We start from the raw sequence: 26,575 nt of genomic DNA on the forward strand, positions 1-26,575 counted from the left end.
ATTCAGCTGCCTCCACGCTGAAGGTCTCCAGTGCGGCTGCGCTGCTGGGTAGATACGACAGAGCCTTATGGGACTCCATGGAAAGGTTCAAGTCCAAACTGCCAAAGGAAGACCAGAAGGACTATGAGGAGACTATGACAGAAGGATGTCTGGTGGCGAACCAGTTAATAAGCACAGCTGCGGATGGTGCAGTGCTAGCGGCACATTCCTACTCACATGGGGTTTGTGCCAGGAGATCGGCTTGGTTGCGCCTTACAGGACTGAAGCCGGACGCCCAGCATCGCATCCTCAAGCTTCCCTTTTCGGGTTCCTCTCTCTTCGGGGAACATGCTGACGAAGAGATGACCCGTATGAAGACAGAACTAGACACAGTAAAAGCGGTGGGTTTGGAAAAGAAAAAAGAATTCAAACACCGCTTTAAGACCAACAGGGGGAGAGGGGCTCAACAGAGGGTTCAAACCCCTCAGTGGTCCCAAAGTAAGAACCAGGGAAAGACCCAGTTTTGAGGCAAAGCCAACAGAGGTAGAGGAGGTCACCAACAATCCTCTAACACCACGAGAGGAGGAAAGGCCTGAGCAGTGGCTTCCTCTGGCGCCGTTGCCCACTCCAGTGGGAGGAATGCTTCACAACACCTGGCAGAGTGGGTCAGCATCACAAAGGATCAGTGGGTGCTGAATATACTGCGCAATGGATACAAGCTTCGTTGCCGTGCGCTTCCAAAGAGCATTCCTCCAAAGAACTCTTGCCCTCACCAGCTAAGCTCGCTCCGAAGAGAGGTGAAAGTTCTACTACAAAAAAGAGCTATAGAGGAGGTTCCCCCCTCTCAAAAAGGAAAGGGAGTCTACTCCAGGTACTTTCTTGTCCCCAAAAAAGATCAGGGAGACAAGTTCAGACCAATACTCGATCTTCGTCTCTTGAACAAAGTCATCGTCAGAGAAAAGTTCGGCATGTTAGCTCTTCACCAAATATGCCCACATCTTCAAACCGGAGATTGGATGTGTTCGGTGGATCTGCAAGATGCATACTTTCACATTCCGATTGCTCTACAGCATCGCAAGTACTTGAGGTTCGTAGTGGGAAGCAAACACTACCAGTACAAGGTGCTACCCTTCGGTCTCAAGTCCGCACCAAGAGTCTTTACCAAATGCATGGCAGTGGTTGTGGCTTTTCTTCACAAAAGGGGTCTCTTCATCTACCCAATACCTGGACGACTGGCTCCTAAAGGGCTCGTCTCCGGTTCAGGTAACGCACGATCTGCAACTTTGCCTACACCTGTTGCACAGACTCGGTCTCCATGTCAACCTGGAGAAGTCAGTCCAGCGACTGACACAGTCCATCCACTACCTAGGCTCCGTTCTGGACACAAAATTGGGAAAAGCGTTTCCTTCGGAGGAGAGACTTTTTTCCATGAGTCAGAAATGCGAGATTCTGCTAGAGTCTCGGTTTCCAACAGCCCGGCAAGTAGCATCCCTGCTGGGTTCCATGGCGTCCTGCATTTTCCTCATTCCAAACGCCAGGCTGAGAATGCGTCCTCTGCAACAAGCTCTAGAGGACCTGACCAGTGGGACCAAGCGACAGGGCATTGGGAAGATTGTATTACTCCTTCCCAAGCGACGAAGGATGCCATCAAATGGTGGACTCGGAGAAAGAATGTGCGGGTCGGAGTACTTTTTCACCAACCTCTTCCATCCCAGTCGATAGTGACGGATGCCTCTCTGCAAGGCTGGGGAGCGCACATGGGTCCTCTTCAGATACAAGGTCAGTGGTCTGCGCAGGAGCAGACATACCACATCAACATGCTGGAGCTCAGAGCGGTTTTTCTAGCTCTCAAAGCTTTCTTTCCAGCGATCGAGTCCAACTCAGTCCTAGTTCAGATGGACAATACAACCGCCATGTTCTATCTGAACAAACAAGGAGGCACACGATCTCGCCCGCTCTCCCGAGAGGCTCAAACAATCTGGCACTGGCTTCTCTCACGCGGCCTCACAGTAGTGGCGGTGCACCTTCCAGGCGAGTTGAACGTAAAAGTAGACGCACTCAGCAGGCACTTTGAAGATCAGCCAGACTGGGTGCTCAAAGACGAGGTGGTAGAAGAGCTTTTTCGTTGTTGGGGTCGTCCAGCCATAGACTTGTTTGCAGACGACGAAAACGCCAAATGCCACGCCTTCGCGTCCAGGTTCCACCGACCAGGGACGCAGGGGAATGCTCTTCTGATGGATTGGTCAGGAACATTCGCTTACGCGTTTCCTCCCCTGGCTCTGATTCCGAAGGTAGTGTCCAAGCTCCTCAGGTCGGACATGGAGATGATCTTAATAGCTCTGGATTGGCCACGGCAGTGGTGGTACCCGGACCTTCTACATTTCTCTGTGTGTCCACACAGACGACTTACTTGCAGGCCGGACCTGTTGAGCAAGATGGACGGGAGGATACTGCATCCCAACCTCCCATCGCTGAACCTGACAGCATGGCACCTGAGGTCCTGCAATATGGACATCTGAACTTGCCTCCCGAATGCATGAACATTTTAAAGGAGGCTAAGAGGCCTTCCACGAGAGCGTCTTATGCGTTCAAGTGGAAGAGGTTTTACTTATGGTGTAGGGATCATCATCTGGATCCTACTAAAGGGCAGGAGGAGGTAATCCTGCCATACCTCATTTCCTTGGCTACTTCTGGATTGAAATATGTTTCCATTAGAGTGCATCTGTCAGCCATAGTGGCGTACAGGAAATCGCCTCATCAGATTTCTTTCTTTCAGGTTCCGGTGGTTAAGGACTTCCTCCAGGGGTTGAAGAAAGTCTATCCCCCTGTGCGAAATCCTTCTCCTCCTTGGGAATTGAACCTGGTTCTGTCCAGGTTAATGTCACCTCCTTTCGAACCTATCCACAAGGCTTCTTTGCAACATCTATCTTGTAAAGCAGCCTTTTTAGTGGCAATCACATCAGTGCCCAGAGTGAGCGAGATATAAGCTCTCTGTGCGAAGGAACCATATACTGCTTTTCCATCACAATAGGGTTGTCCTGAGGGCTCACCCATCCTTCTTACCTAAGGTGGTTTCTGATTTTCATATAAATCAGTCCATTTCCCTCCCTTCTTTTTTCCCAAATCCAGCGACCCCAGCAGAGCGGTCGTTGCACTCATTAGATTTGAAGAGAGTGCTCAAGTTCTATTTGGAAAAAACTAAGGGAATCAGGAAGTCGGATCAGCTGTTCGTGAACTATGGTTCGATGAGAACAGGCTTTCCGGCGGCCAAGAGGTCCATCTCTAGATGGATTGTCTCTTGCATTAAATTGGCCTACCAGCTTGCAGGCAAGCCTTTGTTGGTGTCACCCAAAGCGCATTCTACTAGAGGGAAAGCGGCCACAGTAGCTTTCTTGCACGACATTCCAATGTCAGAAATATGCAAGGCTGCGACGTGGAAATCAGTTCATACCTTTATGAGGCATTACTGCCTAGAATCTGATTCCAGGGCCAATACTCAAGTAGGACAAGCCTCTTTGAGGAATCTATTTGGGTAGCCTGCGGCCTGTACGAGCTTAGTTGTTACTAGGCTTAGTATGGGTATTACTGTATTGGTACTCCTTTTCCCGCAGGGAGATGAGGTGAGGCTCGCTATTCTATTCTAATGCTTATGACTATTGATGAGGATCCCCTGGAAGAGAAGGATTAGTTACTTACCTGTAATCCTAGTTCTCTTCCAGGGGTATCCTCATCAAAGTCATAAGCAACCCTCCCGCCTCCCCGGGCAAAGAACATTCTTTAATAAAGAGATATTGTTAACCTATTTGTTACTGGGTTTGTTTTCAGTCTCCGAAAAGAACAACTGACCTAACTGTCACCCCTGAGGCATGATGGGATACTGGGGGTCATGGGTGCCTTAAAGGCACGGTGTCAGTTTATTGCTATGCAGCTACAGGTTAGCTTTTCAGTCTTTTTAGACTGTGTGTTTGCAATGCAGCCTGGGAGCTTTCTATGCTTCCAGTGAGTTATGAGAATTTCTACTGCTTTCTGAGCATTAAAACAGTTTCTAAACAAACTTTGTTGTTGTTTCTCATGTTTCTAATGCTTATTATTCATGTATGGTGGTAATTCTACACAGCATATTTCAGCTCTGATTTTATTCGGCTGCTATTGCATGTTTTTATATATATATATATATATATATATATATATATATGTTTATATATATATGAGTATATATATGTGGGGCACATATAATATAGTTTTTACGGGGTCCCGCACATGGGCGGGAATATTCTAATGCTTATGACTTTGATGAGGATACCCCTGGAAGAGAACTAGGATTACAGGTAAGTAACTAATCCTACTTGGCATGAAGAATATTAACGCAAACTGCCTTTGAAGGACAAAAATGTAAGTGAGGAGGATGAGTGGATGGTAGCAGAAGTAGCAGATACCTGCAGTGCCATGGGGAAGCTAAGTGGAAAGAGGCTGTCTCAGAGGATACTGTGTTTGTAAAATTGATGGCGGCATTGCCAAAGGCTCAATGTGGAAAATTATATGGAGGTTTGGAATGTTTAAGCATGTATGGGCAGAGTTGTCTGCAGTGGATGGAACTATGAGGAGAACTGAAGGAGTGGTGGTGCCTGCAAGTCTGAGAGAAAGATTATTGGATTTGCTCCATGAGGCTCATGTAGGAATGACAGCAAGGAAGATAAACCACAAGTTGATTTCTGATGTCCAGGCATGGACAGGCAAATTGAGATATTTGTTTGAGACTGAATTCTGTGTACTTGTAGTGACAAGTTACATGTGATTCAGGAGACAACTATATGCCCAGTAGCTATGCCAAAACGTAAATGGGAAAAGGATCGCTATCAATATTTGCGGTCCATTTTAATGATTGAATGCGACTGAAAATATGCCATGGTGATGATGGACTATTTGTCAAAATGGCCTGAGGTGGCATTTGTGAAGTAAGTCAAATCAAACAGTGTGATTGCCTTTTGGGAGGGCATTTCTCATAGGGGAGGATGTCCTGTGGAAATTCTAATAGTCAATGGGCCCCAATTCGTATCTGAGGCATTTAAGAAATGGGGAATCATACATCCGAAGCCCCTGGTTTTATAATCCCAGGGGAAATGGTTTGAGTGGGCATTTTAACCGTGAGTTTTAAGAAAGCATTCAATTAGCAGTCTCTAGCAATGTTTTTGGAGGTGTCAAGTCAAGGACATGTTGTGAAATTACTAGAGCCTCGCCACATTCTGTGACAGGGGAAATGTCTATTGAAAGACAAGGTACCATACCATGTATTGTAGCGGTGCCAGCGTGGATGGCTAGGTTTGCAAGGTTGTGCAAGAGGTTTAAAAAATATCAAGCTGCTTATGGACAAAGGCACAAACAAAAGACAGAGAGGAAGCAAGGAATTTGTGCAAGAAATTTTTGTGTGTGTACTGTTGGGAAACCTGGTAAGAAAGAGGTATTTCAAGTTTTCCATTCCAAAGAAAGTGTTGTGAGTGAAGGGCAACACTGATGTTCTCAGATGGCAAAAGGTGGAATGTTAGGAAGGTGACCATTAGCAATGATGCAGAAGGACAAGAATGAGTGAAAAGATGCAGTGACCTTGCTGAAAGAGCATAATGGGAAAGATGGGATGTTAACATCATGTCCTTCTCTGCAAAAACACACTAAACCTCGTAGCGCACCACAGTCAAGTATGCTGCACTTCCTTACCTAAGCAGACATTCACATACATTTACATTTCATGCCATCTGCTGCAAGCTTTGCTAAAAGTGGAGATACAGAACCAAATTTATAGATAATTGTTAGTTATAATTCAAATTTTCCAGGTGAGAAATTCGGAACTACTGCCCTCCATGTGTGCCCTTGATATAAATCCGTAAACATAAGAACTTGTTGACATAACTTGACATTGCAGTAGCACAAATACCCTCAGGTAGAAAATGTTCCCTTGTAAAGTCAATAGCCATCAGTACAAACGCAGAAAGAACACAACATGCAAAACAATAGAAGAGTAGAACTGCCAGCACCTGGTAAACCCTTACATCTTACCTAACACTACACAAATACAGTTTCTTGTCAACACTGTCGTACTGCAAGGGAGACTATGACTGCCTAATCTGCTGTTATCTGATGACCTTCACTGTTTTACAAAAGATGCCTTTCTCGTTAGACCAAAAAGTAACCAGTCCTGCCTCATTTGTGCTAGAAAGACTGAGGACCTGATTTGGATTTTGGCAGACAGCATAAACGTGGCACAGTACCATGTCCACAATATTGACGGTCCGCCTCTTCTAGAATCAAATGGACCTTCACGTTTCTGCAGAAGTGCCACCACTGGCACCGGAAGTTACACCGATGTCCTGCAGACCTTGGGGTCACCATTGTAAAACCTCAGGCCTTTTGCTCTATGTAGAGCAGATGGTCTGATGTACTTTTTTCTTTTCAGGCCTGTTACGAAAAGTATGGTGGTGCAGAGCAGAAAAAAATAATATGCCAATGTCCTGGGAGAAAACTCCCAGAGTGTCAGGGTCAATGGTATTTTCTTTTACAAAAACCAAGTCTAGCTTTGGGAGCTTATTTTTCTAAAACAAAAACCATTGCTGATCTGCAGCATAAAACATGGCAGCCTCTCAGCACACTTTTAGTGTCTTCAAAGGAACCGCTGTGATGTTTCTAACAGCACAGAGACCGATGCCTAGCCGGTTGAGATCTCCAACTATGGCGTAATGACTTCCGTCAACCTGGTGGATGGTAATGACTTCTGACATCCCGCTGGATGACTCCCATCAAACTCTAAATGAGGCCCTGAGTGATAATTTATCACTTTAGTATCAGCTCTTGCTCATAATACATCTACTCTAGCATCAGTAGGCTGTATATCCAGCAACTGGCAGCTGCCTGTCAAGCAACAGTGATGTACTCAGCTTGGGGCGCCGCACAATGAACCGAATATTGTGTGACACTAATGCACCAGCAACTAAACCCAATAATTCCAAGCTCCAATAACAAGTAGTACAGCAATGTCTGCCCTCAACCACACGTTTCCCCATCCAAGATTTTCACCGCAAAGCTTCATCAGATATTTGTACAGTTCCACAATGCACCATGTCTGGCTTTGACCCTTGAATAACATCCTTCTGGCAAGTTAGGCAGAAATGCCTTTCTATATAAATGAAGTCACAGCAGTGCATCACTGCAGAGCAATATATATGCTGAAACCTGTTAAATGCTACACGAGGGAAAGACTTTCGTATTCACAAATAATAGAAAACTTTAATATATACCATAAGTAACAAAATGAGCGGCCCACTATGCTCCTAGTGATGGGGAGGTATGGAGTAGCAGTTTGTGATAATGTGCAATTTTTCACAGCGGCTCAATGCTGCTGCAACTACTGCCTCTTCAGTACCAATATTTACTTGATTAACATCAGAGAGAAAGAGTGGGGGGAGTGTATGGGTGTTGCGACCACCATACAAGGAGACTAAATATGTGTGCAAGAATGAGAAATCAAACTACTTATTTTTAGCAATCACTGAATCTAACACTAACGGCAAATTGTTTAACAAGAGTAGCTTAATATCTATATACAACCTCAGGGGTATCTTTCTTTCCCTTCTCCCTGTAATTAAAAGGGCAGACTGAATCCTGTATTGATATGAGCAGGCAAGAATACAGTGAAGTTTGCGCCACAATATGAGGACAAAGTTACTTCCTAGAGTTGTAACTTTTCCTACGCTTGGCAGAGAGGACTGGCGCTTGCCTGGATGGTGGTGTGAGGCTGGATGATGGACTACATCACAACAAGTCAAGAGGAATAACAATAATGGACAATGGATGCATTCCTCCAGTTCCCTATTTGTCTCTATTCTTCGTCTTTTCTTATGCATTTCACCTTTTCCCTCACAGAGTCTGAGGGAAGCAAGTGTATCTAACAGCCTTATTCATCAACGGGCCGTTTTGCGAGCCCCTAATAGCGAATAATAGCGAATCGCTATTAAGGACTCGCAAAACGGTATTCATGTAGGAATTGCTAAATAAATAGCGATTCCTACACATTCCTTATTTGCGAGTAGCAAATTGCTAAACGCAAATAAGGAATAACTCCCGAATGAGGAGTTATTCCTTATTTGCATTTAGAATGAATATTCCTATGGGCCAAAAGGCCCATAGGAATGAATGGGGAGTATTCCTTAGTTGCGATTAGCAATTAGCTAATCGCAAATAAGATAGCGATTTAAAGGGTGCCAGGGGTGTCCAAAGGACACCCTGTAGCACCCCTTAAATGCAAATTGAAACAGGTGTTGCGCACACACATGTCCAAGGGACATGTGTGTGTGCAACATGCAACTTAGAAAAATGCTTTTAAAAGCATTTTTCTACGTTTTTGCTATTTACCGAGAGGTCTGACCTCTTGGTAAATAGCGGCCCAAAATTGCATTTTCGCAATTTTAAAATGCTTCATGAATTGCATTTAAGGAATCTCAAATAGAGATTCCTTAAATTCAATTCTTCGCAAATGTGCGAATTCTTAAATAGCGAATTTTGCATTTGGGATGATGAATCCCAAATGTAAAAATTGCACTCACAAAAGGCAAGATTCTGAGAATCTTGCCCTTTGCGAGTGCAATTTAGCTTGATGAATCAGGCGGTAAGTCTCTAGTTCAGTAGCTCAGACACCACAGACGTAGATGGCAAACCTGCCTTCCATGCATCTGCCATGCACCTGTGTAGGGAACTAGCTAGATGTTAGTGCTCTTCTGTACCATACACCTCATGGTCACCTTGGTGCAGCAAGAGGGCTTTTCCTGGTTGATAATCACTAATTAGATGTTCCTAGACAAGGCTCCTTACATTGCCAGTGATAGAACAGGAGAGGTTAGTTTAACATAAGTGCCATAATTTACACTAGACATTAACACGAAAATATGTGCCTTTTTCTTAAACTTACAAAATGAAAGTGTAACATGATTTTTGCAGTATGCATTAATTTCTATTGTAATTACACTACTAGGCCAGACTAGGCCACTGCCATTTTCTATCTTTCAGTTAATTTTCTTCTTCAATAAATAAATACTCTTAGGAAATGCGGAACTATGCCATATTATTTGATAAATGATTCATACTTGACGTGCTCAAACATCTCTGTAGGATGTGCTGACTTTTCTAGATACCACATATTCACAATACTGAATAGTGTATTAAAAGAATAATACTTACATGAAGACGTGAATCTCATGACTTAATCTCGTAGGTTACAACTAGAATAGCTAATAGTTTAGACTGCAGGATTCCTGTGGAAACTCAGAGTGAAGCTGACGCACACGAATGTTTAGCAACTAAGTTGACACTTGTGTATAGCACCTTGCTGAGTTTGTACGTTTACCGTGGGAATGAAGGAAGAAACAGCAGACCATCGGACAGTCCTTCCTGATTGGCTTAAGATGACCTAACATCAGCACAGATTGTTATATATGTGTTTATGTTTTATAATATATGTGTTCCCAGTTAGAATTAAGTCAGTGCTGTCCAGCCTGGTCCAGGCCATTCTTCTGCGACCATTCCTTTTTTCGTCGCCCTATTCACTGTGAGCTACTGCTGACAGTGATTTCTGTCACCAACTACTTTGCGGGAGTCTATTTTCTTTAACGATTATGGCTACTGCTGTAACTATTTTCTTAGCTTAACTTTGAACAGTTGTTACTGCAACTGTTTGCTGATGCTGTTTTGCGAGAAGAGACGGACGAGTTTCTGGAACTACTCTTCATGAGGAGTTCGACTTCAATCTGATTCTGTTTCATTGCTCATTTAAATCTTCCTCTTTTCCGAAAGGACTCTTTATAGGTTCTGGTAGGTTAGGATCCGCTTAGAGTAGAGTAGGGATTACATTTCTTTATGGAACATACTGTAATTTACTTAATTGACTCTAACCATACTTTTCTTGATTTTTCTGTAAATGGATGTATCTGATTTACTAATTTGAATAAAGATACCAAAACTATATACTAATCTCTTATTGATAAATAAGACTCTCATCATTGACTGAACTAAATGATTAAATTGATGTTTTTTTAGATGCTTTTAATTGAAGCCCCATTCTAAAACGGTGGCAAAAATCCATTGCAGAGGAGAAGATGTTGGTACAGAGCTTGAGACCTCTATTGTAAGTTATGGGTTGAACTGAGTAAATTAAAGAAAAAAACGTTTCCTCACCAGAATGCTAGACAGTCGTCTGTAGACTGGATGAAGGGAAAACCTTCATAAATGTAGTTACACTATCGTTACCCAGGACCTCCATTAGATTTGAATACTGAATTGGACAGATCGGCCCTCCTTACAGCAATGTGCAACAGAGCATACTCTCACAATGGAAGGTTTTGTGATGGAGCTAGCTGCTACTTCTGCTACTTCCTGCCGAGGGGTCATCTCTTCCTCCAAGACATCTTTCCCCAAGTGCTACTACACCCAAAACGTAAAAAGTGTGTTGTAATGTAAAGAGTGAGTAAAGGCAAGATACAAGCATGTTTAATTTTAACAACCAAACAGCGAAACCAGAGAAAGCAAATATGATGTCACCGAAATGAAATTGAATAATATACAAGTAAATACACTGTTGTGATGTTATGGTTCAACAATGTTTCCATGCAACACCACCACACAAACTGTATAAACGTGCAGGCATGAAATGAATGTTTTACCTTGCAAGCTCTATAGAGGTACTTTTTGTCCTGGGTTAAATGATAAAGAGATAGGAAGGCATATCCGTTGCCAGCAGTTCCATGGCAAATTCCGTATCCTTTCCTCAGCAGGCCCCGCTGCCAAATTACATCACTGCATTCAATGGCATCTTTCAAGTATTTCTCCTCCTTAAAAATCTATATGGGAAGATCGGAGTATTAATAATATTCTTAACAACTTTCATCGAAAGCTACAGGCAGTACAGTTCTGCAATTACAATCTTTACCTTAATGCAATGAAGGCTGGTAAACTATGAGACAGGAAGGAAGCAGTGGCTTGACAATCAGCACTCTACAGCATCCAGCGAGTGCCGCAAGCAAACCTGGGGCGCTTTTTCAGGTGAGTTACGAAAGAATCCCCCAAGAGTATTATGAAAACATCTGGCCATGGGGTAAGTTTTACAATACAAGTTTTCACTTGGCTTAATAGCTATGGGGCCGAATCACAAAAGCATTTATGAGTAAGGGAAGTAGTACCAAAGGCATACTCTTTTACATGCTTTGTGAATGGGCCATGACATATCCGGCTCACTAGTAGTAAAAGTGCAAAGAGGGCAACGTCCGTTCTATTTGCAGTAACTGTATGTGAATTATTCCCTGAATATTCTCATTCTAGATGTTTTGGTGGTGGGTGAGGGGCTGTACCCTTAAACAAAGGTATTAGCGGCTGGTGATCTGTCACCATCCTAAATGGGTGTCCAGTTATGTAGAGGTGAAAATGGTTACAAACCCATTTCACAGCCAGGGCTTCTCTTTCGATTTGAGCATATCTTGCCTCAGTTGCAGTGAGCGCCTTGCTCGCGAAGGCCAATGGGGCCCACACTCCTGGTTCTGTTTCTTGTGTGAGCAGGGCTCCCAGTCCGACTGGGCTGGCATCTACCAAGCTCTCCGTGTGCCTCGAGGTGTCAAAATAGGCCATGGTGGTTCCATCTAGTAGTGCGGTTTTGATTTTGGTGAATGCTTCTTCTTCGGTGTCTGTCCACTTCCATAGATTTTCTTTTTTTTGTCAGATTCTGTAGGGGCTCGGCAATGGTGGCCAGGTTCGGGATGAATCTGGCGCATTATTGGGCCATGCCCAAGAAACTTCTCACCTCCGAAGCTGTCGTTGGGGCCGGGGCATGCTTGATCGCCTGAGACTTTCTGGGGTCCACTTGAACTCCATCCGAGTTGAAAACGTAGCCAAAGAATTCTATTGACTTTTGGAAGAATTTACATTTGTCCTTGTGCAAGGTTACTCCGTGTTCAGCTAGCCTCCTAAGTGTGGACTTCAGTCGCCAATGATGTTCCTCGCTGGTTTTGGAGTGTATCAATATATCGTCGCTGACGTTTAATACTCCTTGCAGGCCAGACAGTATTTCCCTTATGGTATTTTGGAATATTTCAGCTGCTGATGATATTCCGAAGTTTAACCACTTGTACCTCCTGAGGCCTAGATGAGTCGAGAATGTTGTTATATACCTGCTTTCCTCAGCCAGCCTTAGTTGGAGGTATCCAGCATTCAGATCTAATTTCGAGAACCACTGGGCTCCGTTCAAGTCTGATAGTATGTCATCGACAGTGGGTATGATATGTCTTTCTCTTTTTATCGCTTTGTTGGGCATTCGCATGTCTATGCAGATTCTTATTTTTCCTGGTTGCCGGGGTTTCTCTGCTATCACCATGGGCGATACCCACGGTGTCGGGCCAGTCACTTTTTCAATAACCCCTTGCTTTTCTAGTTGTGTTAGCTCTTGTTCGACTGCATTTCTCAAATGGAATGGAATCCTCCGATGCTTCAAAGCAATGGGTTGGATGGCTTTGTCAATGTGTAATTTTACAGGCTGTAGTTTGATTGTTCCTAGCCCTTCAAATAACGACGGAAATAGTTGTAGGATATCTTCAGTCTGGAGTACTTTGACGGCGTTGGCAAACGAAATGAGGTTGAGATCTTCTGCGGTGTGGCTCCCGACTAGAAGGTTGGCCTCTTTGTCGACGACGTGGAACGTCGTCATGACTTCATGGTCTTCTGCTTTGACTTGTACCAGCATTTTGCCTCGTAGAGGAAGTGGTGTTTGGCTGCCATACGTTAGAATTTGGATCTAGTTTCGGCTTAGGGTTAAGGTTTTTGTAGTGCTGTATGCCCATCTACTGTTGCGCCAGTGTCTATTACTCCAGTGACCGCCGAGCCATCGATTTGGATCTGGCATTTTGGTTGGGGTCTCCTCCTCCTCTTCGGGTCCTTCGTGAAGGACACGAAGTAGCATTCGTCATCCTCTTCAGTGGAGGAGTCGTCCAGGCGTGCGTGACAGTGGTGTCGGGTCGTTGTGGGTTGTGACTGCTGGGTTTCATCAAGGCTTAGCTCTCTGACTGCCCCCGTGACTGTCTTTCTCCTGGACGGGTTTCTTCCACGGAACCCTCCTTGGCATACGCTTGCGAAATGGTTCGGCACTCCACACTTGGAGCAAATCTTCCCTCGCGCAGGGCAGCCATCTTAGTTGTGTTATTCCCGTCCGCAATAGCCACATGGCGGCTGTGGTGGTGTTCTGGTCGGCCATCTTCCTCGTCCACCCCTCCTTGGGGTGCGAACAGCGTCCACCCTTTCTGTTTTTATGTTGGTCCCAGCCTCTGCTTGAGGATTGAGTGTGGCTTCCATCGACGTGGATCGGGCATCAGATAATTCGTGCGATCGTGCAAGTATGAGTATTTCATCTAACGTGATGCGTGGTTGACGCAGTATCAGCGTCCTCAGAGTTTTGTTCCGCATCCTTGAATAAGCTGTGTGGTGACTTACTTCGTTTGGTCATCCTCAGTACACATACTCGCCAGCTCTCTCAGACGGGCATGGAACGCATCCATCGTCTCTCCTTCTCTTTGCCTCGACTGACGGAATTTGAATCGTTCATAGTGTGGGTTGAGCTGAGGGTCGAAGTGCGCGTTGAGCGCTCGCAAGGTGGCGTCATAGTCATTGGCAGCTCCAGTGTTTGGGAGGTGAGCGAAAAGCTTGTAGATCTCAGTCCCTCCAAAATGCAGCAGCAACGATCTTTTGACCTCATTGTCCTTTTCACGGGTGGCCACAAAGTAATTGTTTAGTTGTCCGACCCACACAGCCCATCCCAGTGCTGCTGTTGCTGGATCGACCAGCTCGCTAAATGGTGGCAGTGCTTGAATTTGTGAGTGTGCTGATAGTAGTGTTGGTGGCCCTGCTGGTTGTGCTGGGAGCACTGCTTGTTGTTGTTGGTTCCCTCCCCCAGCGTTTGGCTGGTTCGACATTGTGAGGTGCGCTTCTCTGTGCTCCTTGTTGCCTGGGACTTGGTCACACGACTGCTCTGCGACTCTACCTTTGGCTATGCCAGTGCTTGTTGGGTAGCTTTACCCTTGGTTTTGCTGGTGCTTGTTTTCTTTCTTTCTTTTTTTTTTTCTGGTGTGTGGTGTTCCGTCTGCTCCCCGGGGCACTCCCGGGCTGTCAGGCACTTGTGTCTGCTGTTTGTTAGGCAGGCGCGGGGTTAACTCCTCTGCCCCGTCTGTCTAGCTTCACTCGCGCTCACCCGCGTGGGGCCTCCGTGTCTCTGCCGGGCCTTTGCTGCTTCTGCACATGCGCGCTTATGCCAGCCGGCAGTCGGGCCTTCTAGCACACAGACGTGTGTCCCTACGCAGCTCCTGACTTACGCTGCTCACCGGTGCGGCTGATGACGCCTGGCCAGAAGGTGATACAATTGTGCACGTGCTTCTGGCAGTGGCCAGGACCTGGGGTAAACCCCTAGAGCGCTACTCACATGATGCTTAAGGCGGCCGGCCGCAGTGGCAAAAGGTACGTTTTACATTTTATTTTAATATTGTTTCCCCCCGCACGCAACCCCTCTCATGCGACCCCACAAGCCCCACCACCCTCTGTTTATGGCAGCTGCCACTGGTCATGACAGTAGACCGTTGTGGTAAGGAGCGGTGCCCCAGTGGGGTGGCCGGGGCATGAAATGGATTTACACCACGGCGGTTGGAACACAGCTGCCTCCTCGACCTGCTCTGTACTGCAACTGTGGCACGTAGAAGCATTCAGAGCACTGAAAGTCGAGTGGTGGTAGTTTGGTTCACCGTGGGTACTAACAACAGGGGTAGGGAGTAGCATGCTTATATGCTACTGAGTGAATGCAGAGTGGAGGCACACAAGTAAAGTGGGCTATACGGCTTAACCGGGGCCATGGCAATCCTTTCTTATGTTCACTGTGGCATGGTTGGCCTGCAGGAGGCCGTGGAGGGGGTGCTGTGGATCCCTAAAGGGTCAGAGGCCTGCTTACTGCTGTATGTTTTTTTTATTACTTTAAACTTCAGCAAAACAATTGTAGTAATATTTTCAAATAATTGCAATTTAAGTTGAAATGAATACTGCTGTTGCATTTTTTTAAGTTCTACATTTACAATAAATATGTAGCATTAATATACATTAATATTTAACATAACAATATTTCTGCTAATGTCTTTCAAGTTTAATAAACCTTATTACTTTTCCCTATACTTTACCACAGGGAGATCTCTGCCATCAGAGGTGTGACTGGGTACGTGTCAACCCAGGACTGCTGACACCACACCTGCTGGGCACACTGCCAGGGGTAGGCCCAGTGGATGAAGTGTGGCCCACACATGTAGCTGCCGGCTGTCACACCACCTCTCAGGGGAGAGGGGGCAAGCATGTAGAAGAGGGAGAGACGGGCAGCTGTACTGGTTCAACAAGGACTGATATACCATGTGTGATATGACAAAAAACTGAGCAGTAAAAAATTAGCACTATAACTTCAGGGGTCAAAACTACATTTGAGCCTTAATAACGATAATGTCTCTTACGCCAGGGGGGGGGGAATCACTAAGGCCCAACGGGGAGACCGAACTTCAAACCAGGGTGAGGATGAAGGGAGAAAGCCACTAGAGGTGGAGTACTGCCAGATAGCACCCAAGAACTTTAACTTACATTCTGTCATATTTTTGCTGAAGTTTAAATTAATACAAAAATTCCACAAAAAGTAAACAAATATGTTTTTATTATGTATTAAAATGATTAACCATGATGTACAGAATTAATATAGAATTAAATAAAAGTAATTTTTGAATTAAAAAAGGTTATTCTATTTTTCACCATTATTTTATATTGCGCAAACTTGGCCCAAAGGCATTGGGAGCTATTTACATCTGCACTAGTTACATTCCACAATGTCAGATTATTAATTTTCTTTTTTGTTTAGGCACATAGATTTTTTTATTTGTATTTATTAGTTTTTCTGAAAACAAACAGCTCAATTAAAAAGGAAAGATACAACAAAAGAATAGGTACACTAAGATTTAAAACAGCAGGGGCTTCATTACTACCGCTAACCCGTGAGGTCAGGTAGAAAATGAGGAGGCCCCAAACGTCCTGAGGGCGGAGGCGAAAGGACATGAGAGCCCAATATTCCACTAGCATCTCCTGGCAGTAGGCCAGGTCTCTGAGCCAGTATTTCTCTCAAGGTGTAAGGTGCCTGCCCCAGTGGATCGCCACTTGCCTCTTGGCAAGAAGCAGCATCATGGCAATAAGTTTACGGGAGGCAGAAGGAGCGCCCTTTACATATCCCCATAAGGCTACCAGGGGCCCTCAAAGGATGCTCCAGCCTGTCACTTCAACAATGCAATCACAATTGGATACCAGCATTGGGTCACCTGGTGCCATCACCATGTCAGGTGTTGTAAATTCCTACACCTGATCACACCACTGATGGATGTCGTAGCGGTCAAGGGCCTCAGTGATGCTAGCAGGTGTAGCATCTTCCATCTGTTCAAGACAGGAAGACATAGCCCTGCAAGAGCAGGCCAATGTGGCCACATACGGGCCAGATTGCTTCTGGGCAGATGCAGCAATGTCCAGGCCAGTTACTCTAGGCAGATGCCGCCATGCACACACTGATTAATTTTATTGCTACTCACTTATTTACTGCCCTGCTGCTGGAATCATCGTGGGACTTGCTGCCCTGCTTGTGTTGTTGCTGGGGCTGTGTGGACGCCATAAGCGCCGTGCCGGCTTCACCGGTGTGCCGCTGACCGCCTCCCTACCGCTGCGGGACTGCGAGGCGATTGAACCAGCTGTAGCCTCTTCCCGCAGTGGCCACGCCCCCTTGACTGCAGAGGGTTATAAGAGCAGTTTAGACTCTCCGCGAAGCGGGACGCGCGCGGGACAAAGCACGGGTCTAAGCCCAGGTAAAGGGCGGGCCCTCTGAGGCCCTCAGAGGCCGAGTGAGGCCGGGCAGGGCCTATCACTTTCCTTTCTAGGTTGTTATAGTTAACTGCTTTCTGATGGCACAAAGTCCGGCCCATTTGCAGCTAGAGAAGGCTGGGTGTAGTTTCAGTGGACCTCTTGACAATTATTTTTTAAAGGCTCTTACTGATCAAGACAGAGAGAATACCTTGGCAGATCGTAGGGCTGAGCGTCGTCGCTCTGTTGAAAACATAAAGAACAAGGTATCTGCCGGCTCTCCACCCAAAGCCCTTACGCTTACACTCGGATGTACTACTTCTAATGAAGATCCCCTAGGCTTGGAAAGTTTTCCGCTTTTGCTACGAGACTGTACTCCTACACCAATTGGCCTTACAGACCAGTCTGTGAATACTATTCTTCTCCCTAGCTCGTCATTGCCTGATGCTGACTTGCCTATTCGTACCCTGGCCCAGCCTAAACACGCTTCGAACAAACAGAGCAAACTTGTGAAGGCTAAGAGCCATGGTCCACCACCTGCAAAAAGAAGACGTAAGGGGGGTGTTCAGCAAAAGCCTAAGTTAAGCCACTCGGACTTTGGAAAACCTTCTAAAGTTAACATTAACATTATAACTGCTAGGCACCCTGTTGTTTCTCAATCTGATATACCAACTTCGGCTCCCTTGTTACCCCTGGCACCAGTTGTACAACCTATGGATAATATCACTCCAATTGTTATACCGGGTGATTCATCCCATATGGATGTTTCTACTATTGCTACACTGGACAATATGGAACATTTAATTAGGTCCTTTATATTACCTATTATAGAGAGGCTGAGGAGGGTGGAGAAAAAGCTTGAAGCGATAGAGGCTGCAGCCAGCAGCAATCAGGGATTAACAACGGTATTGATGAGTGGGGGTTCAGTACCACCAGCCACGGTGTCGATGTGTACTTCTGGCGCATTAAAAGGTTCTGACCAATCAATACAATCAACAAACTCTAAGCTGCAGAAGGTTTCCTCACATAAACAGAACATAAGCTCAGTTCCAACAATAGCAAATGTAGTGGCGAGCGGCCCCACAAAATCTCACGTGGGGACTTTACAACAGCCTATAAGGGGACACAAAGGCAATAACAGGCCTTTGCCTCGTAGAATTTCTCATGCTGAACTGCCGCCTGAAGCCGCCCCATATGTGGTTGTTCTCACGGGGGTTCCTAGCTTGCCAACAAATAAGAGAGAGGGTTTCTTCCAACTTAAAAACAAAATTATGCATTGGCTAGCTCAATTCAGACCATTAGCACCTAATATTAATGGTGATATTGTGCACGTTAGACGTCTCCCATGGTTGGGGAGTAGGGCCAAGGATATAGATGGTGATCTAGTGGTTATAAACTTTAGAGATCCTCGAGCAGTCACCTACATATTAAATTGGCCCCAGGGGGAAGGCAGCAACTCTATTGCACCGCACCCTTTGACCTACGTTTATCCGAGATCCTTGGTGTTTCCCCCTAACCACATTGGTGCTCAGATACCCAACCAGATTGCCCCTTTGATGTCCCTTAACACTGGGCTCCCACCAGAACTTTCATATTACCATCATGTTGCTGATCCCCTTGGGTGGAATATGGTAGCCCCCAGGTCTTCCAGATACCCTAATAGGAGAATGGAGAACCTGAGACCTTTTACACCCCTGGAGAAAGCAAATAGGTTTGATATCTTCTCTGGTTTGGATAACTGCGATTGAAGATCACAGAATGACCACCGTATGGTTGGTCATTTAAATGTAATTCAAACGGAGAAAATTGATGGTGGCGGTAAACTGGATGGAAATATTCAACAATCAATGTTGGGGAGCCTAGGATCTGACACTCTCAGTACTCCAGTAGCTAACACACAGAGAGCTGAGTGCGATCCAATTTTGAAGCTTAATACTGTCGTAGACCAAGTGGTCCATAACCTGATGCCATCTAGGTCCTATCAAGGGGGAGCTGATATTGATGTAGGAGGTGTCTCGTTATTAAGGCAAGTGGTTATAGCCCCTGTTTCCCCAGTAACAAGCTCTATAATAGGGGCTAGTAACAGTGTGGTTTTGAAAATGGGGGCACCACTAGCAGGTGACGGTCCAATGCTAGCTAGGGAAAAAACATCTACACAACACAAAATCACCTTGATATCCTGGAACATCGCTGGTCTGAAAAAAAATCTTTCTGACCCTGATTGGTCTAATTACATAGATGCCTGTGATTTTTGCCTGTTCCAAGAAACCTGGTCCCTCGAAATACCACACAGGGTAGGATACAGGACATTTAACATTGAGGCAGTTCCTTCGGTTAGAGGCAGACCATCGGGGGGGCTCACGGTGTGGGTCAGTGTGTTATTAGAGGTAAAAATTACACAACTAAACACGGATTCAGCAGATATACTAGGACTTGTAGCTAACTTGAAGGATGGCAGGCGCATTGTTGTGTTTAATATTTACAACCGTCCATGTGGGCTATCAAATGAATCTGTCATTTTTGATAAACTGGAAAAACTCTTTACAGATTATGTAGATGTGACTAGCAGTGTAATGGTTTGTGGTGATTTTAACTGTAACTTTGAACCAATCATAGGGTTTGGAGATGTTATTACTGACGAGGATAGGGCTAATAACATCCCCTCTTTATCTTATACGAAGGGTGTGAGTTGTACTATTTTAGTCACCCAGATAATCAGATTGGTATCTGTACATGGTCTGAGGGCCTGCAATGGCCGTTTTCCATCAGATTCTCCAAAGGCACCAACCTTTGTCAAAAATGATTCCCAAAGTAGTATTGATTACATTTTGGTATCTTTTGATATCTGGTCCTTCCTAGCCGACTTTGTAATTGACCCCAGGTATGAAAGTGACCATCGACCATTGCACTTGACTATAGATCACAGATTAATCCCTAGTACTAGTAGCCCAATGGATTATATTATGCTGGATAACCCAACTATTAATGGCCCTCTGATGAGTAACAATAGGCGTTCGCTTAAATGGGCTAGCCTATTAAGCAATAAAGAGGCATTATCCAGCATTTATTTACTTTTTGCTAATACCTTTGTTAACCATTCCCTTCAACCAGAAAAGTGTAAGGTTTTTATTGACCTACATACTGAATTTTTTAAAGCCTTGGTACCTTTCGTGTCGAAAATGCCAAACAAAAAACAGCTGAAAAAAACTAGCTCTATTGGCATTAAACCTTGGTACAACAAGGAATGTCGTAATTGCAAAGGTTTACTCCTTGAGGCAATCAAGAGCAAAAAACCGTGTGTAATTAGGACCCTAAGACAAGAATATAGGAGGGTACAGAAAAAGGCCAGAATCAACTGGGACGAGGAATGTTGGGAGAATATGCTAACAGCTGTTAAAGCAAAGGATAACGTGGGTTTCTGGAAACTAGTTGCTAATGAGAAAATTGGAGAAAGGTCACCGGATGATGTGTTTATTGATGAGCAAACCTGGGTTAGCCATTTCACTCATTTGCATGAGGCACCAGGTAGTGAGGTGACTGCTGATGGAAACAGATCATGGCCGGCCCCACTTGTAAACACTATAGAGTTCAGCCTTGAGGAAACAGAGTTGGCAATAACCGCTGTAAAAAACGGTAAAGCCCCAGGACTAGACAAAATACCGGGGGATTTGTACAAGCATGAGATCAGTGTATGGGCGCCTTACATAAACAAGCTTTTTAATATACTAGTGGCCGGAGGGAATTTACCAGATAGCTGGCGGGGAGCAGAAATTATCTTAGTTTTTAAGAAGGGAGATAGATATGAGCCTTCTAACTATCGTCCCATTTGTCTTTTAGACATTTTACAAAACATTTTCTCAAGGCATCTTTTAAATCGAATGGATCTGTGGATCGATGAGAACGAGATCTTTACAAAGTTCCAAGCAGGTTTTAGACGGAACACAAGTACGATTGATCAAGTATTTAGATTTTGTGGCATTTGTTGGAAATATGTTTCTTTACTAAAAGGACATATTTATGTAGCTTTTGTTGATCTTAGGGCAGCTTTTGATTTAGTTTTGCGGGATCGTTTATGGGATTGTTTGTTTGCATTGGGCTTACCACCATGTATACTCCAGCAGATCAGACGATTACACGACAATAATTTTGCAAGAGTACGTTGGGGCCCGAAAGGGGAATTAACAGAACCCATACCTATTAGACGGGGAGTCCGTCAAGGATGTGTGTTGGCCCCTACACTTTTTTCCTTATTTGTCAACGACATCCCAGAATACTTAGACAAATGCAACAATGATTCCCCAAAACTGAATGGTGTGAGGGTTCCCTCACTCTTATTTGCGGACGATACAATTCTGATTTCACAAACGCCCATGGGTCTTCAAACACTCTTAAATTCCTTTAAAATGTATTGTGACTCAAAGGGCCTAGAAATAAATACAAAAAACCCAAATGTATGTCCATAAATCCCCATAAATCATTTAAAGGGCAATTCTTTTTAAATAACCAGAGGCTCGAACTGGTTCCAAACTTCTCGTATTTGGGGGTTTCCCTAGATTCAACAACCTCATGGAAAACACAAATTGAAAAAAGTAAAACTATTTTCAATCAGAGTACTTTACCTATTATTAAGAGCCATGGGGCAAGTTTAAGTAAGTCCATTTCACAAGCACTAGAAGTTTTTAAATTTAAGGCCCAATCTGGTGCTTTGTATGGAGCAGAAATCTGGGGTGTAAAGGCAGGTAACATCTTTACGATTAGTGAAAATACATTTTATAGAAGGCTTCTGAGATTGCCCAAATGTACACCACTTGTACCATTATTTATGGACCTAAACCTGAAAAGGACAGATCATATTGCTTTACTTAGGCCACTTTTGTTCTGGGTTAGACTCTGGAGTACTCTGGATCTTGAAGATTATAGACATGGAATCTTGGAAGTCAAGAACCTTGATGTTTATATTACTAACCCTTGGCTTAAGTATGTTAAAAATTGGTTTTATCGGATAGGCCTTGCCCACTTTTGGGATGATCCAACGTGTTTAAGAGCAAGATGCAAGACTTTGGTCAAGGCAAGATTTTGGTCCCATATATCACACAATTTCCAAAACGGCGATTCATGTGGATCTATTACACGTAATGTTCTTGATTTTAAGGATTTTCCAGTCTTTGAAGACTTTTTAGATGAGATCCAACCACCCCTAGCAAAAAGCCTGTACCTAAAATTTAGATATGGTATACTTAGAACAAAATCTGTACTAGCAAGATGGGACAAGCCTTCAGGGCAAACAAAAAATGTAAATTGCACATGCTGCCAGTTAAACCAGAGAGAGGATGATACCCATATATTGTTTTTTTGTACAGGCTACGAATTAGCGAGGAAAAAATGGATTAAACCCTTGTGTAAAGCCTTAGGTATACGCTCATATCTTGAAGCGTATAGGATTGTTAAAACAGACACTGGACGTCTCACTTGATCTGTAGACATTAAATGGGTGCAAAGTGCATACAAGGTAGATTGCCCTTTTATTGGCTAGTGGTGGTTTTTGTAAAAACATTTGTTTCTTATGCCTATTTTTTTTAAATTTGGATATTTATTGTATAGTTGATGAATTGTATATTTTCTGCTTCCCATTGATATACTGTATTGTCTGTATGTGTATCCCCCGTGCCAAATGTATTGTTGTTCTTTATGTATCTTTTATGGCCGAATGAGCCGAAATAAAGATTAAATGAATGAATGAATGAATGATTAATTTTATGTGCTATGCACAGTCTGGTTACTTTTGAGAGATTTTGTCACACATAGTCCAGTTACTTTGGGGAAAATCCAGCCCACACAGACTAGTTACTTCTGGCACACAATTACAGCCCTGATTAGGCCTCAGCAATAGTGGTCTGGATCTTTGCAGTTTCTAAGAAAACACAAGGAGAGAATGGACGGAGCGCTGAAACTTTTCAGACACTCACTTCCAGTTACAGATCTGGGTTGAATCCATCATCATTCTTTAGCTCACTTTCCCACCTCAGTTCAGACCCAGCTATATGCAAATCAGTCTTGACCCTGTGCCTCATGGTGACAACCCAGCTCGAACTGCCAAGCCAGGTCTTCCCTGAACAGGAAACAAGCATCCTGGGACGCCTTTCTGGGTAACACCCTTCATCAGCCAGGCTAGCTTGAATCTAGTGGCAAAGTGAGCAAGGGACCCACGTCTGGGCATACCCTGCCAACTTAGGGCGAACAAAGCAACACAAGGAGATAAAGGACGGAGCGCTACAACTTTTCAGACACTCGCCCCCAGTCACAGATTTGGGTTGTATCCATCATTATACTTTAGCTCACGTTGCCACCTCAGTTCAGACCCAGCTATATGCAAATCAGTCTTGACCCTGTGCCTCATGGGAACAGTCCAGCCCGAACTGCCAAGCTAGGTCTTCCCTGAACCGGAAACAAGCATCCTCGGACCGGTTTCTGGGTAACACCCTTCATCAGCCAGGCTAGCTTGAATACAGTGGCAAAGTGAGCAAGGGACCCACGTCTGGGCATACCCTGCCAACTTAGGGCGAACAAAGCAAACACAAGGAGATGAAGGACGGAGCGCTAACATTTTTCAGACACTCGCCCCCAGTGACAGATTTGGGTTGAATCCATCATCATTCTTTAGCTCACGTTGCCACCTCAGTTCAGACCCAGCTATATGCAAATCAGTCTTAACCATGTGCCTCATGGGAACAGTCCAGCCCGAACTGCCAAGCCTGGTCTTCCCTGAACCGGAAACAAGCATCCTCGGACCAGTTTCTGGGTAACACCCTTCATCAGCCAGGCTAGCTTGAATACAGTGGCGAAGTGAGCAAGGGACCCACGTCTGGGAATACCCTGCCAACTTCAGGCGAACAAAGCAAACACAAGGAGATGATGGACGGAGCGCTAAAACTTTTCAGATACTCACCCCCAGTCACAGATCTGGGTTGAATCCATCATAATTCTTTAGCTCACTTTCCCACCTCAGTTCAGTGCAGTTTCTGCCAGGAACCAATACAAAGAGACCGCAGGCCCACAGACAGTGTGGTCAACAGCTTGCTGTCCTTAGTCGTCTGTTTTTGGTGCCCCACAGACATCTGGGACATGCTGCACTTTGCTTCATCTGGACATTCCCTTCTTCTGTAGGGTTGACAGGTTCCTTCAATCTCTCAGCAAGCTGACAGCCTTTTAGCCATTCAGGACATGTGCAGAGCTCTTCCAACAAGAAATCCAGACTCAAGTGAGGTTCCCTCTTCTCTGGGAAGCTGGCTGTCCGACAGACACCAGCTCAATTTGCACTGTGGAGCACTCCCTTCTTTGGCAATACATGACTTAGAAAAAAAAATAATAACACAGGTAGGTAGGCCATCCTTTTATACTTATACACCAAAATCAGACAGTAGATGTGTACCCACTGTCTGCATCTTCAGAACAAACGTTAGGTGGTTCTCCTTTCAAGTGTCCTTTCCAGGCTGCTCACCAGATAGAACCTTTGCATATCATGATGCCTCATGTTTTGTGTGTATACATTCTTGAATTTAAAAACTACTCTCAATTTGGGTCTATACCTTCACCTCATTTATAAGCTACAAACACACCAATCACAGCTTTCAACACCATTACCACTTCTGCATTTATCATCTCCCCTTTCAGAGATTCATCATACGCCTCAAGACTCCTGATAATGGAGGTTAGACTCACGATTATTTTTAAATTCAATAACCGGCACAAGAGGAAGATGTTTGAGGCGAAGAGCTCAGCAAGTATTTTGATGTCGAAGTTAATCATAGAGAGTGGTCTGCAAGAATCACATAGGTTGGTTTTAAAGGTGGTGATGATCAGTGCTTCTCAGAGCTTTGGGGCAGATAACCCATGCTGCGGGCCTTCTCATTCATTGCAAGTAGATGCAGGACCAGTTCTTCCGCATACTCCTTACAGAACTGGGCAGTTAGATCATCAAGGCCAGAGGCTCTGTTGCCAGGCAAGCTGTGGATGATTCGCATAGTGAAAGGAACATCTAAATACATTCTATGTGCATTGTTGTTGCATAGTGTCAAAGTACTCAGTAAGTCTGTCTGCATAGAGCGAGGTATAGAATTTCTATTGAGTTTGTGTGGTAGCACGCATGGTTTGGGACCCTCGCATTTACTGCTTGTCAACTCCAGCATATAGTGGTTGCTCCATCTTTTACAGTCAGGGCTGCTAGGGTCTTGTTGGGTCTGTCCCCCTGTCCTATTGTCTAACTGTAGTCTCCTTATGCAAAAATCCAGATTCCCTCTCTGCAGCCCCCTCAAACTCTGAGAGCTTTGCCCAGAACTACGCCAGTGGGATATATTGGAAGTCTTGTGTGACTTTGAAGAAATGTAATTTCTCTGCTCAAACGTTTGTGCTATCCACTCAGACCTTGGTCTGTCATCTTTTGCGCATGTTAAAAATCATGTTAGAACATTCAGTGTAATTCTGGAACCTTACCTCCAAACTATTCTCAGTTGTGTGTCAATTACTAATGGCCACTATTCCATCTATTCAGCTTTCTATGGTGGTGAACTTCGCAAGAATCATCAAAACCTCCCATTTACTTTTTTTAAAATCTTTAAGTCTTTATTCAATTTTTAATAAACTCACTACTTTTTCTTCAATAGTGGAATGAAAACATTTTGTTTTTCTATACTGTACTAATCCGATGTAATCTTTCATCTGCTTTTCCTCATCTCACTTCTTACCTTTTTTACTCTTTACAAAAATACTACCGTGGATCTTCTCACTATACTTCCTCAGATTTTTAGTTTTATTATTTCTTTCTACACGTTCTGAATGCAGTTCACAAACTACTGCTTAATTGATTCTAATTTTCTTTTATTGCTTCTCCCAAGAGATTTCAGGAAAGCTCACTTTATCTGTTACTGACAACTTTACTTTGAATTGCTACGCTACGCTTTCTTCACTTTGTTTTCTATGTTAGGAATGGAGGCAAGGATTATGGATCATTTCTCTTTCTTCCTTCCCACTCTACAGCAGTTCTTTAAAAGCGGATACAGTTAAAACGGCATCAACCTTTAAGAAACCACATTTTCCACAACCAAAAAATAACATATTGCATAACAGTCCGCGAATCACAAGTCACAGTCCTCCCCACAGTGTCCATCCTCTTATAGTCTTTTCTTCCTGCAGTTAAGTAATGAATGAGGGCTCTCCTTCTTTGGAGCTGATTGCTGGGGGGTTTATGTTTAACTTAATTGTTGTATTACTTATTACTTAGGTGCTGTGGATTTGTAGCAATGGTGTGCTATAATTACCACGTACACTGTTAATTGCTCACTTGATGACCCTCATCCTGTGACCTTCTTTATTCATCCCATCACCTCCAACACCCACTGTAATGTAATGTTCCCAGGTTAGGCCCATGAAGCAAAGCTGCTCATTGTTTAAATTATCTATTTTTTCACAAATAAAAATGTTCTTGTAAACATTTGCACAAATTTGCATGCACCACAATGTTAGATTTGTTTCTTTGAAAGTACTTTGTTTACACATCTAGCTTCACATAACATTATCACGATGCCTCAAACATCATGTAAAAGGCCTCTTTAAGCACTATGTACAAATGACGTTCTATCTTCATCCACGAGGCGACAGAGCTATCTACATG

The 26,575-nt window shown here is 44.2% G+C and overlaps 1 protein-coding gene across 1 annotated transcript in view; it reads right to left on the minus strand.

Annotated features, from left to right (window-relative positions):
* Window positions 1–26,575, minus strand: part of LANCL2 (LanC like glutathione S-transferase 2) — a 282,523-nt gene that overhangs the window by 42,111 nt on the left and 213,837 nt on the right. The window contains exon 7 of the mRNA XM_078663538.1: window positions 10,680–10,856. Within this exon, the coding sequence (XP_078519664.1) occupies window positions 10,680–10,856 (177 nt within the window). The remainder of the gene's footprint in view (window positions 1–10,679; window positions 10,857–26,575) is intronic.

The sequence above is a fragment of the Lissotriton helveticus genome, chromosome 10 (genome assembly GCF_964261635.1).
Source record: "Lissotriton helveticus chromosome 10, aLisHel1.1, whole genome shotgun sequence".
Taxonomy (NCBI): domain Eukaryota; kingdom Metazoa; phylum Chordata; class Amphibia; order Caudata; family Salamandridae; genus Lissotriton; species Lissotriton helveticus.